At 32.8% G+C, this 17,264-nt stretch overlaps 1 protein-coding gene across 1 annotated transcript; it reads right to left on the bottom strand.

The window, feature by feature from the left end:
* Positions 1 to 6,223: 6,223 nt before the first annotated feature.
* Positions 6,224 to 13,284, bottom strand: LOC134282458 (mucin-2-like). The gene is made up of 11 exons (XM_062764864.1): positions 12,839 to 13,284; positions 11,900 to 11,962; positions 11,661 to 11,806; positions 10,407 to 10,478; positions 10,223 to 10,309; positions 10,021 to 10,128; positions 8,213 to 8,347; positions 7,953 to 8,102; positions 7,684 to 7,765; positions 7,473 to 7,597; positions 6,224 to 7,317 (listed from the first exon to the last, which is right to left on the bottom strand). The coding sequence occupies exons 1-11, from the start codon at positions 12,897 to 12,899 to the stop codon at positions 6,841 to 6,843; spliced, it is 1,506 nt and encodes a 501-aa protein (XP_062620848.1). The 5' UTR covers positions 12,900 to 13,284; the 3' UTR covers positions 6,224 to 6,840.
* Between the last annotated feature and the right edge of the window lie 3,980 nt (positions 13,285 to 17,264).

Raw genomic sequence — 17,264 nt, 5'->3', positions numbered from 1 at the left:
TATCGATCCAGTATTCAAGTGCCTTGAGACCAAGAGAGGTGGTAATATTCGTGTAAAGATTTGTAACATCCATAGTAATTAGTTTTGAATTATGATCAACCTTGTCTGGTAAATGTCTCAAAAAGTCTAGATCGTCGCGAACATAACTCTTTACTTCTGAGCATAAAGGTTTTAGCAGTATATCAATTAGGTGGCTAAGTCTTTGTGTTGGAGCCTTTGGACCTCCTACAATAGGTCTAAACGTAAGATCATTTGGGTCTAGACAGGTAACGTATGCAGCGTTTTGAGTTCTGATTGCTTCCTTTATTGTTTTTGATTTGTGAATCTTTGGAAGTCCATAAAAAGCACTTTCGCTGAAATCAAAATCAGTTAAAAAATCCTTTTCCTTTTTAGTTAAAGAGGATGTTGTATTATGGTTTTTAAGTAGTCGTTTAATTTTCTTCATAGTCTTCTTATCACTGTTCTCGGAAATCTCGCTGTAAAATTCCGTGTTGTTTAACATTTGCAGTATTTTTGTTTTGTAATATTCTGTGTTCATAATAACTACTGCTCCTCCCTTATCGGCTTCTTTGATAACGATAGAAGTATCATTAGCTAACGACTTCATAGCTTTTTCCTCTTCTTTTAGTAAATTACTCCGTTTTTTCTCGGTATTATTATCTTCCTTCAGAGGCATACTTTCCAGAGTATGGCAAACTGTGTCAAGAAGTGTATTTCTTCCCTTTTTAGGATTAAACTTTGATTTGTTCCAGACGAGATCATCTTCATAGGTGTCTTCTTCGTCCTCATCATTTTGAAAATACTCTGCTAACCTTAATCTTCTTGTATATGCCTTAATATCTTTATTAAGTTCCTGAATATCGGAATTATTGGGTGTGGGTGTGAATTTTAAATTATATATATATCCAAAATGAAAAGAATTGGCACAGTGTCCGGTAAATAATATTAGAAAAAAATGACAAGGCAACAATGTTAGTAAAACGTAAGCGCTTTCTTCATTATTTCTTATGTAAATGTAAAATGAAGAAATAATGAAGAAAGCGCTTACGTTTTACTAACATTGTTGCCTTGTCATTTTTTTCTAATATATATATATATATATATATATATATATATATATATATATATATATATATATATATATATATATATATATATTAAAACAGAAAAAAATCCACAGTGCTCGGTAGTTTACAGGTAAATCTTTTAAAAAAAGAAACACGAAAACCTTAAATTTAGCTTAAGCGCTTTCATTTCAAATCTTCAGAAGCTTTATAATACGTAACATAGCAACATAACGTCATAACGTCATAATAAGCGGAACATTACATACAAACGTCTATTGTGACGTCATAGTCAAACTTTGCGGGAAAACTGTAGAATGAAAATAATAAGTACAATTTTTACAACAAATATGCTTAATTGTTCAGTCTAGGTTTGAACATATGTATAAAATGTTTTTCTTTCTCACGTCTCTGAATATCACTTTCAGTTGAAAGTTTGTTAAAAGGAAATATAGTGAATTGTTTATTTCCACAAGTATCCAAATGTTCACTCAGAGGGATTTGCCGATATTCCGGAGAGTTAATATGTTGTCGGTGGACACGCACCCGGGCACGCAATTGATTGCTCGTTTCCCCGATATAAAATTCTTGGCATCCAGCACACGTAATTACATATATTACATTTTTAGTGGCACAAGACATGTTTGCATTGACTGTGAATTGTCTTCCATTAAAGTCATAAGTTGATCCTTCTATTATATGTGCACACGTCCCGCAACGCGCGTCTTCACACTTGGTCACTTTGTAACTATTCTTAAAATGGGACGAACACAGAATTCTTCTAAGATTCTTGGGCTGTCGTCTGCTGTTAATAAATTTTACATCTCTATATATTTGTTGTGTTGACCGGTCCGTTTTGAGAACGACGTTAAGTTGGTGTACTACGGAGGTCAAATTATGATTCCTTGGATTGTGGGTATGTACAAATGGAATTATATCCGTTTTATTTTCCTTGGTCTTTGTAGAGAGTAATTCTGACCGATCGTATCCTTTGGCTTTCAATATCCCGTTATCTATCAGGTTTTGAGGATATCCTTGTTTTAAAAGGTATAACTTGAGTTCTTTTAGTCGGATATCTCTGGTGCTTTCGTCACTAACGATGGCACATAAACGTCTAGCCAGATTGTATGGAATTGCTCTTTTTGTGTGATGAGGGTGACAGGAACCAAAATGTAAATACTGGTGTGTGTCAGTTGACTTGTAGAAGATATCCGTTGAAAGTTTTGTATCTTCTTTGATGACAAGAACGTCAAGGAAAGGTAATTTTGTATCGCTGCTTTCCATGGTAAATTTAATGTTGGAATCTAAGTTGTTTAATAATTGGTGGAAAATTGATAGTCTCTCATTGTTGTCATTCCACAGAATGAAACAGTCATCTAAAAATCGTTTCCACTTTGATGTTATAGCTTCAGCATCCTCTTCTCCCCACAGAGTGACTAGTCGTTGATGGAGTTTTTGCTCGAGGTATCCCAACGTTAAAGTGGCATACGTGGGAGCCACTTTTGTTCCCATCGCTGTTCCTTTGGTTTGAATAAAATGCTCTGTTCCAAAGGCAAACGTATTGTTTTGCAGTATAATTCTTAGTCCCTCTAAGATGAATTCTTGCTCAAAACGATCCTGTAGTAAGTCTGGGTATCTCTCAATCCAGTATTTAACCGCTTTAATACCCAAGTCTACGGGTATATTTGTGTATAAATTCACGACGTCGAATGACACCAGTTTCGTATCACGTTGAATATTTTCTGGTAGGTGGTTGATAAAATCTATATCATCTCTTATAAAACTGGGAACCTTTTCACAATAAGGCTTTAATAAAATGTCTAACAAGTGACTAAGTCTTTGAGTTGAACAATTAGGCCCCCCTACGATTGGCCGAAAAGAGAGGTCTTCAGGATTTAGACAGCAAATATATTCTCCTTTCTGAGCTTGTATGGCGTTTTTGATTTCTGATGACTTGTGTACTTTTGGTAATCCGTAAAATTGACTCTCTTTTGTTTCAAAGTTTGTGAGATAGTCCTTCTCTTTAGCAGTGATATCTCCCGAGGATGGCCCACTGACAAGTTGTTTTATCTTTGCTAAAGTTTTTGTCTCGTGATTTGCATTAATACTCCCATAGTAGTTAGGGTCCTGTATCATATTCAAAATCTTACGTTCGTAATATGTTTTATTCATGATGACTACCCCGCCTCCTTTGTCGGCTTCTTTGATAACTATACTTTCGTCATTATGTAAGTCATTTAAAGCTTTTTGCTCTTCTTTTGTGAGATTAGATCTAATATTTTTCTTAATATTAGGTAGGTTAATATTATCTAGGGTTTCACATACCGTATCTAGAGTTCGATTTCTACCTCGTTTTGGAATAAAGTGGGATTTATTTCTAACAAGGTCCTCTGGTTCCTCATTTTCACTATCTTCTGTTGATTCGTCGTTATTCTCGTAAAAGTATTCCCTTAGTCGTAGTCGCCTTGTATATTCCTTTACGTCCGTTTTAAGTTCTTGGTTATTCATACGTGGGGTGGGTGTATATTTCAAGCCTCTAGATAATAAATTTATCTCTGCTTTAGTTAATATCCTATCTGAAAGATTAAACACTTTAGGATCAACTTCTACTGATTCCTTGGTTTTATTTGTTTCTTCAACATCAACTAGATTTGCGTTGTCTGTTGATATAATTGTGGTATGTGCCTCTGTCCTTGGTTTGGCTTGCCGCCTCCTAAAAAATAGTGCCGCACACCACGTCCGATGAAAGTTGTTTTTTCATTTCTATAAATGTTGTGCCACTAAAAATGTAATATATGTAATTACGTGTGCTGGATGCCAAGAATTTTATATCGGGGAAACGAGCAATCAATTGCGTGCCCGGGTGCGTGTCCACCGACAACATATTAACTCTCCGGAATATCGGCAAATCCCTCTGAGTGAACATTTGGATACTTGTGGAAATAAACAATTCACTATATTTCCTTTTTACAAACTTTCAACTGAAAGTGATATTCAGAGACGTGAGAAAGAAAAACATTTTATACATATGTTCAAACCTAGACTGAACAATTAAGCATATTTGTTGTAAAAATTGTACTTATTATTTTCATTCTACAGTTTTCCCGCAAAGTTTGACTATGACGTCACAATAGACGTTTGTATGTAATGTTCCGCTTATTATGACGTTATGACGTTATGTTGCTATGTTACGTATTATAAAGCTTCTGAAGATTTGAAATGAAAGCGCTTAAGCTAAATTTAAGGTTTTCGTGTTTCTTTTTTTAAAAGATATACCTATATATATATATATATATATATATATATATATATATATATATATATATATATATATATATATATATATATATATATATATATATATATATATATATATATATATATACAGTGTATATAAAATCCAAATTAAAATGATAAACTCAAACTTTTATCTAAAGCGCTTTCGCCCCATGCGGGCTCATCAGTAGATTTGAAATTGTAAACAAGTTACATTATGACGTCATTCTCGTGACGTTAGGTAGGCAACGTTAAACATAATGATTGTGACGTAATAATAATCACAGTTAAATGAGGCGCACAGATAAAGTTTTACAGTTCATCTGATCAAAGTTAAGCGCCTATTATAAATTTACAATAATGGAGACATTTTATATAAAATGTACATTGTAAAATAATTTGATATAAATTCCTTTTAACAGTTCAATTTTGGTTTAAACAGATTTATAAAATATTGTTCTTTGGCTTTCCGTAATTGTTCATTTTCCTCTTTTATTTTGTAAAAAGGAAATGTATAAAAATGTCCTTTGCCACAAGAATCAAAGTGTTCACTACATGGCGTGTTTCGTATGGTCGGATCCTTAATCTGTTGTTTGTGCACGCGAACACGGTCGGCTAATTTGGTTCCGGTTTGTCCTATATAATTTTCCTCACATGAAGGACACGTCATACAGTATATAAGGTTTTTAGATTTACACGTCATCGAAGATTTAACGTCAAACTTCATTCCGTTTTTAAAAATAATAGTTTGGCCGGTTTTTAAAACTTGACAGGTTCCGCATCGTGGATCCTCGCACTTAGAAACCATCGGTTTTTCTGGGTTCGATGTAAATTTGGCAGTGGTAAGAATCTTTTTCAAATTGGGAGGTTGACGCCTGCTGTGTAGTATATCCTTTGGTTTAATAAGGTCCCTTAACGTTTCTGATTGTTCAATCTGATTGTTCAATCAGAATTTAATTAAATTAAAAACCATTTTAAATTTAACATCACAGGAATTCAACAATTAATTCTTAATATTTTAGAGATTTTATTCATTTATCATGTACAACTAAAATTTGTAAATAAAACAAATATCAATACATGCGTCCATTATTTTGAATTCTAACGGATTTCTTTTAATTTCGAAAGAAAATGAAAATACTTCTTTAGATTATTAAACATCAGATGATCATTCATAAGCATTTCCGGTAGAACTTGATGAACTAGTTTCCATAAACACTAAAATATTCAAAAGTTTTTGCATAGACGGAAACTCGTTGTACAAACAATTTAAAAGCAATGGTTAAAGGGCCCTATAACAGTTACTTTTACTTCCTTTGATAAAAAATGCAATATTGTGTAGAACATGTATATGATAGCAAAATTAAAACAACATAAGATTGAAAAGGTAATGTTCAATCTGATTCCAAATCCACATTAATGTTTGTTGTTGCATTAAACTCGTTGAACAAGGGATTTTCCGTTCCTTCCCGTGTATTGTTTACAGAATCCACAGGTTCATCCACAAACCTATTTTCTGGTGCCGTGACACCAGGATTCTTTTCATCGACTTTTCCCTCCACGTTTGTGACGTCACTGCTGTCTTCCTTCTCCTTCCTCTTTGTACTGACACGATATTTCTTGTTTTTCTGGGGCTTAGATCGCTTCATGCGCACCAACAGAATGACAACAAGAATAATTATCACCACCACAACACATGGCACCACAACAGCTACCACAGGAAAATCAGAGGAAGATGGAGGCAATCCTCCATGAACTCTTACTTTGAATGTGATTTGTAGCTTCGCTGACGCATGCATACTAATTGTAGAGTTCTCAGAACTCAAGGCCTGCGTTTGAAAGTAAAAATTAAGAAAAGCAATGGAACATGGAAGTGAAGATACTTAATTTATAAAATATATATATTTATTGTGTAGTACATTTTATCAATCCAAGAATATCGACACTGAATTATGGCACTATGAACTTGAGTGTTTTCATGAAAAGAGAAGACCGTGTACACTTATTGCACTAGAACACTAAATAAAAATATCCATTGTAAAAAAAAATAATCCTCAATTTTTCTTTTGCTTTTACGCTCCACCATTCTATGATAAAACCTTCACCGCACACAAAATGAGAAAAAGCAACACAGCTAGTGGCCCGCTTTCACATGATAGCAAACTAAATCTCTACTCATACTGATGTCGCTATGTCAAAATCCCCACAAGTCTGTTAGCTTTGAAAACAAAAGTTATCAAATATTATCAACATTCAGCATTTTTGTCACTTTGAAAATGGTATACAGCATTACTCTGATATGTTAATTGTATTGCAATATTAGTATATACTTGGATTTCTAAGATTATGTATGCATGTAATCAAATAGTCTTAAAAAGCACCTTGAACAAAATTATACATAATGTTGTAAAATGAGACTCTTGAGTAACAAAAAATGACAACACATAATGACAATGTAATGTAAGTCTAAATCATTCTGTCATTTAAAGACATCCCTGCCTCAAACGCCCTCCTTTTCGTCTTTGAAGGCATGGTTGTCCATCTCTGTAGGTGTCTCATAATGTTCTGCGTCCCCGTTCACGTTCTTCTCCCCGAGGTTGTATTTCTGTTGCGGCTGTGACTTCCTCATCTTAATAATGACTACGATCACAATAATAAGAATCAGAGCTGCCAGTATAGGCAGGACGATTATCAGCACGTTGTTATCAGTACTCTTGTCTGGGTTGGCGTTTTCTATGGGTGCCAGGGTTGTGGGGGCGGGGGTCGTCGTGGGTCGAGATGTTGAAGACGTTCTAGTGGTTGGTGTTGAAGGTTGGATGGTAGTGGGTGATGACGTCGGTTGCGACGTCACTTCCTCTGTAGTGGTTGGTTGAGTGGTTGGGGGTTCTGTCGTTGGTTCGGGAGTTGTGGGTGGGGGTACCGTCACATTTACGGTTAAAGTGAAATTGTCTGAGTTATGTCCATTACTTCCCATAGCCTGAAAACGCATGCGTTATGAAATGAGTTGCAAATACTGCAAATGGTAATAAGCTTTTATTTTAACTAGGTTCCAGCCCAACTATTCAGTTAACTATTTGTAATCTAAATTAGCCAATACCAAAGGAAACACCACAGAGCTAAAAAAGAACAAACCTGCAGAACTACCACCACACTGAAGTCTGAAGATTCACCGAAGTTGGAGAAGTTTGCAAACGACTGATTGAGAATGAAACTACCATTTTCAAACTCAATATTGTCTATGTATTTAGCAGGATCAACTGCAAGTTTAAAAGTTTAATTGATATTATATATAGAACTGTTATTATTTAAAAGAAGAATTACCAGTCGTATGTTAGATACTTACCCTCTAAATTGTACGTGATATTTGACGAAGGAGTGTCTGGGTCTATAGCCTTTATTCTGCTAGGATCAGTTTTAATAATACCCTACGAAAAAGCAACATAGGATATTTTTGAAGCTGAATTTAAAAAAAAAACACATCTCATACCTCAGAAAACTAATCTTAACTAAAATAGCTATTATAATATTGCTGTGTTAAAAATCTCAAAATGATTCACATTTTTTTTAGCTAATATTGTTCCTTTTTTCTTTTAAAATTAGGATCATTTTTACCTGATCGAAGTAATCAATGGTGACAGAAATACCCGGAACTGGACAAGTGTAGCATGTTGTAGAGCAGTCATAATTGACAAACACAGGGGGTGTGTCATCCAGGTTAGTAAAATTTACATTCAGGATTGTATACACGTTATGTGGACCGTCCTGATAAAAGTAATGACAAGATATTGTAAGTATTTTGTTTCAATTTTTATTTCCCAAATGTTCTTTTCGACCCTCTAGACAAATTCTCAGTCATTTTCACTAGTGCTTACCTCAGCAGTGATATTTAAGATTCCTCCACTTTTTCCCAAATCGCACTGGATCTGGGTGTCTTCGTAATCAAAGTTCTTTATTTGATTCAGAAATCCTGTTGTGGTGTTAACAGTGAAAAAATCACTGACATCTGGCTAGATAAAGGTAAATGTATCTAAATATATACTCATGGCACGCCAAATTCACAAAAATGAGCTAAACCAGTTTCACAATTGATAAACTGTAAACTATAGTTTACAAACCGTAAACTATAGTTAACGATTTGTTAAGTATAGTTTTCATCTGTAAAACTATATTTAACAGTTGTTAACTATAGTTTATGAATGCTAATCTAAGTTTATCTGTCTGTAATAAGCGTCAACAATAGATTTTGTTAATAAACATAGATTCACGTTTGTAAACTATAGTTTACAATCGTAAACTATAGTTAAGAGTTGTTAATCATTATAAGTTTCACAAATCGTGAAACTATATTTATCAGATCGTTAACTATAGTTAACGGTTTGTAAACTATAGTTTACAAATCGTGAAACTGTATTTATCAGATAGTCTGTGTTTTGCAATCGCAATTGATTGTTTTCAGTGTTAAGTACTAGTATGTTTACGGTTGTGAAACATAGATTATCGCGTTAACTATGGTTAACAGATGTAAAATATAGATTAACGTTGTTAACTATAGTTTTCAGTCCGTAAACTATAGTTTACAACCGATAAACCTAGTTTATCGACTGTGAAACTATGTTTAGCTCATTTTTGTGAATTTGGCGTGCCATATATACTGTTGTTATACCTTTAAAAATTGTTCCTATACAAATCTATACAGAAAAAAAGTCTAACATTTGTAATGTTTTGCTGAACGGGCATAAAAAAATCGATGTTGGACCGCTGAGTGAGATGTTGGACCGCTTACGTCACAGAATGGGCGGAGCTTAATCTCATTTTCATTCTTTGGTTTTAAACAGTGACAGATCTAATGTTACATTACGGAGTATAGTACAAAATTCATGTATGTCAAAAAATATATAATAAAATGAAAGGTATAACAAAACATTTATTGACAGAGTTCTCGGGCAAAATGCGTTTTGTCGGACCCTCGAACCAAACTGTCTGCCTTCGGCCTAACGGCCTCAGGCAGACAGTTTGGTTCTTGGGGCCGACAAAACGCATGTTGCCCTCGAACTCAGTCAATAAATGTATATTAGTAATTCTTAAGGCAACCTCTTTTTTGTTTGATGAATCTGAGTTTCTTAAACGCTTTGTGCATGATTTGACTGAAAGTGCCCCAATGTTAACACTTAATTCGAGACAGTAGAAAAAAAGAAACAACGAACAAAAGAACCCAGAAGTAAAGTGTAATTCAACAAAAAAATGCTGCACTGTCTGATTCATTACACCTGTGAATCGACTCTGATAAATTGTGTTCCAATACTAGTAAGTGTTGAGAAGTTAAAACTATTTTATTGATTCTTTCAAGTATCAATAATTGCAGCATGTCGACTAGGATTTTTAGAACCTTAAAATCTGTGAAATCAAAATGTTCATAAAGCATAAGAGGTTGGATAAAGTGATTCAAAAGAGTAAGCTTCCCCTCTTGATTGTTTACTATTGCGGTGTGCTCTTTGTTCTGATCAGGTAAACGAAAAAAATCCGTAATTAATTTAGTGTGTAAAAAAGACCAAACACTAACTTGAATTAAACATTTCTGTCAAGTTTCAAACATTCAATAGTTCTTACTCACACTTGCTTTAAAATTTGAAACTTCTTTCTTTTTAAACATAAAATTAGCAGAAGACAAATTTTCTCTCACCCCTGCAGTAGTCTTTGAGATGCCGACCATAGGAGTGACCTTAGGACAGTCACGGTCTTTAAAGTAATCCAACATACGAGCGATGAACTTTGGAATCAGTTTTTCTTCCTAAACAGCATAATTGTTTTCTTTATATTTTGAAAGTAATCTCATCAAATTATCAAAATATCACTACATGTGTATTACATCTAAGGTAACGAACCTCTTGTATCTTGATAGTGTTATTTTTGATAGCAACGGGTGGATATTCGTTCACTGGATTGACACGAAACACTATATATTCATCGTCCTAATGCAACAAAATTTGAATTTTTGAGAAATAACAATAGATAAAGGTAAAAAGTTTCATAAAGGTATGATGTTATTTCAGAGTTGTAAACACTTACTGGTGTTCCATTTTCATTACACGTTACCCTTTGTGTGAATTGCTCCAGACCAGAATTACATACATCGTTAAGCTACAAATTAAAATATACATTGCTCTGACAAGATAAATATTCATTACTGGTATATGTCTATATCTTGAAATGCTTTCTAATATAGCTTACAATCTTACAAAATACTAGCAATGAGACTGAAGATGAAACCTAAAGATGAAACCTAAGCATGTAACACACCATATGATAATCTTTTGCACCTATCTAATCGCACAATACCAGTATATAGAGAATGTGGTACTGTATATGAAAAAAGCCCATTAATCCCAAAAGTCCATCGGAACAATATAGTTTCGGAGCAGAGAAAAACATTAAGCTCTAAAACAGAACTGGGATCAGATTATAGGAGGAGTAAGGATCCCTGGTCACACCTGCTGTATGCTTCTTTTCATGATCGGGTATATATAAATTAGTATGAAAACATTTTCAATGAAAGCACAATGGTGTGAAATTTTTTTTGAAAGTGTCAGTTGACATTCGATGACGATGACAGATGGTTTTTGCAAGCAAGGTAATGGTATCGACCATGGAATATGTTGAACATCAATTGATTTTAAGAGAAATCCGTGATGTCATTGCATATCTTCCTATCTGTCAATAACAAGTCTCGATATGAAAAAAAAGATTTGTATGCAGAGGTCGCTTTAACAAATCGAATAAACTAGAAGACATAAACTCTATTTGCAGATGATAAGGTACATTTTACTACATAGATAGGAAAAGTTGAAACATCTTAAGAATTGCTGTTAATTTACTATATCATTAACGTATTTTTCTATCAAAACGTCTATATTTATATACAGAACATATTTTTCAGACGGTGGTTCCTTTACTTCAAAACGATATATCAAATTGATGTAGAAATGTAATTGAACATTGATAATTTATTAAATGTCATTTTTTTCATGTTGTTGTTTCTGAATAGATTCTGCATCACATGAATGAAAACAGGTCTGCTTATCACAAGACCCTATTAGAACCTATGGAAATTCGATTAGAATTTCAGACGACCTGGTATATCCGTAAACCACATAGAAATTTCCATTGAGAACTCGAGTAATTTAAGATATCAACCGAAGAGTTTTTGTTTGAAGAAAATTGAAAGACATGGACAAATGTTTATTAATATCCCATCATTATATTATATGTTTTCAAAAACAAAACAAAACGAAACATAAAAACATAAAATTATATATTTCTTACGTTTGATACATCCAGATCCACAGGTCTAATTAATGCTATTTGATAAGTGTTGTTAATGAATTGTAACGAAACACTGGGGTCACTCTCGGTGATAGACCATTTCTGTGTCGTATGATTTGTTTCATCCCCAGTGAATATGATAGCGCCTTGAATTAAAAGAAACACAAATAACGTTTTATGACCAGCTTATAACTCGACAACAATATGTAATAGAACAGGCTTGTGAAAAATATACTTACCTTGTAAGGAGGTTTCATCAAAGGAAATTTGCATTGGAAACGGAATTGGACGACATGGGTTTCCTAGATAAGAAATAATACTACGAATTATATCATGTATATCTTGTGCTTAGTTTAAAGAGATCTTTGGGAAATGAATACCGGGGTATGGCTGGGCTGGAGGACGCAATATGCAAATTCATAAAAAAGATCTTGGATATAGAAAGCAAAATCTCTTGATCATTCAGGTATATTTTCCCCACAAAACATTTGCGTAACAACTATTGAAAGATGCCCTGATAACACCTCAGATAAGTGAATACAAGACCACTCAAGAAGTTGAACATTCAGTACAAAATACTGTGTGAATGTGGTATTTTGTTAACCCCCTCCCCCATTTGAAAAGCAATGGCATATATAGTGATCGGGATATGCTGTGCATCCATCATGCTTTGGAGTAGCCATTTATTTTTTGCAAAACCCCTTGTACCATGAACGAAATTTAATTTATTGAGACTTTCACTGAATCTATGTTATAAAATGCCATTATGCACCTTCCATTTTACTTTTTGTTCGCACACATAGTTTAGTTCTCCGATAACATGTTATGCCAATTTATTCTACAAAACAGAGGGGTTCCCACCTCTTATCCACAACTCCTCCAAACTACTGAATAAAATTTAATGAAACGTTCACAAAATCATCAGACACATATCTTGGGTTTCCGATAGCAAACATTGGACATGTCATTATAAACATAAGGGAGGCGGGGTTATAATTTTGTGACCTCAGTGCTCACAGTTCGATTTTCGATCATCATATAATATATGCTAACAGCATTTCACTTCAAACTTAAATGAAAAAAATATTATACATATTTTAATGCAAAGTTTGGGAATTTATTGTTCAAAAATGAGTAAATAGTTAAGAAATTCACTTTTCTACAGGACAGGTACATACCTTGTGACGCAACTCCATTAAATCCTATAAAAAGCACTACTGCAAATAATCTCTCCATCATATGATAAAAAAAAATCGTACTTATTTTTCCAATTTTACACAAAACAACCACAGAAAAAAACAACGCTTTAAGTATTCCTATATTTGTAAGAAATTTTTGAGAAATGTTCTTTAAATCCTCTGTTGTTCTAGCTGTGTTTTATCACAGTTTCTTTGGACATGAAGGGCCTGTCACCGTAAGAATCGATATCTTTTAGCGGGATAAGATTAATTCACCGAATTCGGCTAATTTTATCAAAACTGTTTTCTCTTGAGCTGAGTCTGAATACAAACGGGCATGATTGTTTAAGTTTCCTTGTTGTAAAACTCCCGTTAAATCGATCACAGCGGTAAAACCTCACATACCTGCATTTTTATCACCTGGTAAGGTGAACACACCAATAAAATCTATCGTCAATTCTCAAACTCGCGAGGAAAGCATGAACACTTACTTTAATAGGAACATTTATAATTTCTTCTTTATCATATTTCAATATTTACATTCAATACGATTAAAGATGTCAAGCAATATTTTACTGAAGTTAAGAGTTTGGTGAACAGATTATCAAAAAGGATTTATTACATTGAAGTATTTGGTTTGAGTTGACTTTTGACTCCTAACTAAATATTTTTATGTTCATAAACTACAAGAGGTGTAAAGGGTCATCGCTGTAATTCTCTGAAAAGACAGATTTATTAAAAGAAATTGATATAGGTTATTTAGAAAGAATGCACTATGTTATTTCCTGATCTTCTTTGTCGTTGAACCACCTTTGCTCTCTTTATCTCTCTAGACATGATAAATAAGGACCATACACAGAATGGCTATTTAATACTGCTTAACAGAATAATAGAAAGGATCTGTCAAACTTTGTTGACGATATTCATAATATACATGTATACGTAACAAGTTTTTGAAATATTTCGTTTTTATGGGTTTAAAATGTTCGCATTTTAAAGTAAAATATCAGTTATTCGGGATTTTATTTGATGGATAAAGATGAGTTAAATTACATTTTCTTGTTGGGCATGAGTTTGCTGGGCTTCTTACTCTATTGGCTTTCGGGAACGTATATTTCACTAAAATGAGTTATTACACAGAATATAAAATAATGGGCTTATGATCTCTTGTGACATGAAAATGATTCATGTATATTCATTTTCTTATCAGCCCGTTTTTTTTTTTGTTTTTTTTTTTTTGCGTAATGTACAAATTCCATAATTTTCTAAAACATCAAACTTTCTTGAGTCATTTCCAGAATTTTGAAAAAAAAATGACCTCCCAGATATATGCATCAGATTGTTGATAGTAAACATTCTTTCACTTTTCAATCGTCAAATTCAGTTTCTTAAAATGCATTATTGTACATTTTCACCTGTTCATATGGGGTTTATATCTTTCAGTAATTCGATTTGCAAGAGCATGTTCTAGGTATTAATGATTTCTAAAACAAGATATAAAAAAAGTATCAGCAGTCTCGTTTAATGTCACCATCCATTTCCTAAATTTTGTGGTCGATACAATGGCAAAAACAATCTATAATTAGTTATCTATACTAATTGTTAGGCCATTATAATAACACTTAACTGTCGATGGATTTTTTCGTTATTATTGATCATGACAAGGAGCACATGGTGGGTGTGACCGGTCGGCAGGGGATACTTACTCCTGCATGGCACCTGATCCCACCTCTTATGTTTTAGAGGTCCTTGTTTGCTCTGCTCCTGATATGTATTGTCAAATGGACTCTTGAGCGGAATCTTGTTGGTTATCTCCAATTTATTTCGCTGCAAACGTTAGGAATCTCTTATCGGTTAATTTTATCTGTTCCTATTGATTTAATAATCTGTAGTTTTCCTTAACAAGTGCACAGATGCACATTTTGTATGGATACAAAACTATTTGCAAAACCATTAAATGTTTCTATAAATCTGCTTCAATTAAAACGTAAATCTGTAAAGTGTTTGTTTTTCCTTTATAAAAGACGAATGAGAATTTTCAAATTTGAGGTAAGGTTTAACGAGCAGCTTTAAAGCAATAAATGATTAGAATGAATATTACTCATGCATTGAAAAATTTATAATTGAATTTTATTGATCAAGAATTGTCACATATAGCTTATATCAACATGAACAAAACAGGTATTAATTTTTACAGGACCTTTTAACACTTAAATGCATAATTAAAGACTGCTTTTCATAAATACAATATTCTGATACTGCAAATTTCTCCAAAATTGCGTAGTTTTAAAAGGCTGACGTATATTTGTAAATTTAACTCTTTGACAATATGGAACGTTTTAGACTTTGAGAAATATTAAAAATCTAGAAATGAAATGTACTAGCTATCCAAAAATATAAATCAAAGTACTAATTCAATGTATAACCCAATTTAATTTTAAGATTAAGAAACACCAGATCATAAAGATGTCATGTAGTTGTGAAGTAGATGTCCTATAAGGTGCAGAGTACACCGACCATTCAGTTGATTCTTTATCATACCTCTAACCTATAGAAGATTAATATATTGACCGTGCGACCGTAAACATAGAATGATATCCAATTATATAGATATTTATATACTAATTAAATAAATATATTTTTATACATTTAGAAGATCATGCAAACCTTAAAAACTAATGTTTTTAAAGTTAGTGCTTACAAAAAAAAATTTAAATTTGATAAGATAATAGTAATTAGTTGAAAAAATGACATTAAATACGCATATTCAATATGTTTACATTCGATACCGTTATCACACCAACAAATTTCTTTAAAGTAATTAATTTCATGTAAAATAATTTCATGTTTCGTATTGCATATTTTCTTATTATAGAAATATTGAAATTTTAACATAAACAGAAGTTAGTGATATTTTACCTTTTAAAATGGACTTAAATGTTAACCTCAAAGATAATAATGTTGGTTTGTAGAGATAAAGAAATTTTCAGTATCAAAAATAAATGTACATAAAAAAGTTTCTTTTGCTTTCTTTTATCTTTTCTTCATAGCGATATTTAAATTGACTATTCTTAAAGTAAACCTTAGGTTTCAAAATCAAATATGCTATACGTCTTCTTTATTTTGAACTTCCTTAGTACAAGGAAGAGATAAAATAATGGTCGGGCGTGGTTTGTAGTTGGTAATTTGCCTTAAGACCATATTATTCATCACCTGCGTACAAATGTATCTTAAATGCATCTTTGTAAAATTGTCACATTATAGTTTGCTCATAAAAGTTATCTATACTTTTAAAGTTTAAATTGCATAAAATGTTTAAGCAAAACGATAAATGTTTCTGTACAATGTAAATGTTTAAGCAACTTTTCAATTGTTTCTTGATTATGACAAGGAGCACACAGCGAATGTGACTGGTCGGCAGGGGATGCTCACTCCTCCATGGAACCTGATCCCACCTCTGATGTTTTTGAGGTCGGTGTTTGCTCTACTCCTCATTTGTATTGTTTTATGGTTTTTGATGTTGAATACTGTTCATTATCTCCATATATTTCATGTTTCTATATTACTTTCTGCAGAGCATGAGGTCATCAAGTCGAAAGTATATACACTTGTATATATACATATACCGGTATATCAGAACTATTTGTTGAATATCGACCGCATTATCAAGTAATCCTATTGAAAACTGATATTTTATCACATTGAACACCATTAGACAAGATAAAACCCATGTCCGACCTCAGGGTTAATCTCCCGGCCGAGTATTATGGTTAGTTTTACATCATATATCACTGGTTTCAGGAATGGTAAAAAAGCATGGGAATCGAAGCAAGACATAAAAGAGTCTTCTATCAGCTTAAAAAGATTATTTCCATTCTCTTTTCACATATGCTGTTTTCAGACATGTACAATGTGGTAAAGGAAAAACAATTTGGGAACTTTAAAGTTTAAACATAAAGATACGGATTCGCAAAAACCAAATTTATAAACGTTCCAGAACTGAGGCCCTAAAACAGTTCGAAAACGGTCAATACATATCTATCTTTTTAAAGGTCAAACAAAATAATGTTTAGTTTTATTTTTTTTAATTTATTCAATTTGACAAAAACCACATGTGGCGCAAGTCATACATACAGTAAACAAATATAAAATATATAGTCACATAGATTTTCTTATATTACAAGCATCACGTATGAAATTACAAATATTTCTTGTAGATGTAACATCTGCAGGATTAAGAATTTCATAAGATATACATATATTATTAAAAAGTGTACAAAATTCACTTCTTAGTTGTTTATAAAGAGGACATACGAATAAAAAATGATGTTCATCTTCAACGACATTTTGACAATTAATACAAAATCTTTCACCTCTTGGTATAATTGGGTTACAATATCTGCTTTTACAGATAAATGCTACAAAC

Source organism: Saccostrea cucullata, unplaced genomic scaffold, assembly GCF_032062105.1.
Source record: "Saccostrea cucullata isolate Sc308-1 unplaced genomic scaffold, CSIRO_AGI_Scuc_v1 ctg3769, whole genome shotgun sequence".
In the NCBI taxonomy this organism is placed as follows: Eukaryota; Metazoa; Mollusca; class Bivalvia; order Ostreida; family Ostreidae; genus Saccostrea; species Saccostrea cuccullata.
The sequence above is the reverse complement of the archived record's forward strand: the minus strand, read 5'-3'. Positions and strand labels throughout refer to the sequence as shown.

Bases quoted from the DNA above. Each gene is read 5' to 3' on its own strand.
- LOC134282458 (XM_062764864.1), bottom strand. From the start codon at position 12,899: ATGATGGAGAGATTATTTGCAGTAGTGCTTTTTATAGGATTTAATGGA. The intron at 7,598-7,683 runs GTAAGTATCTAA...TTAAACTTGCAG, and splicing joins TATCACGTACAATTTAGAGG to TTGATCCTGCTAAATACATA. The intron at 7,318-7,472 runs GTTTGTTCTTTT...ATGCGTTTTCAG, and splicing joins GTGTGGTGGTAGTTCTGCAG to GCTATGGGAAGTAATGGACA.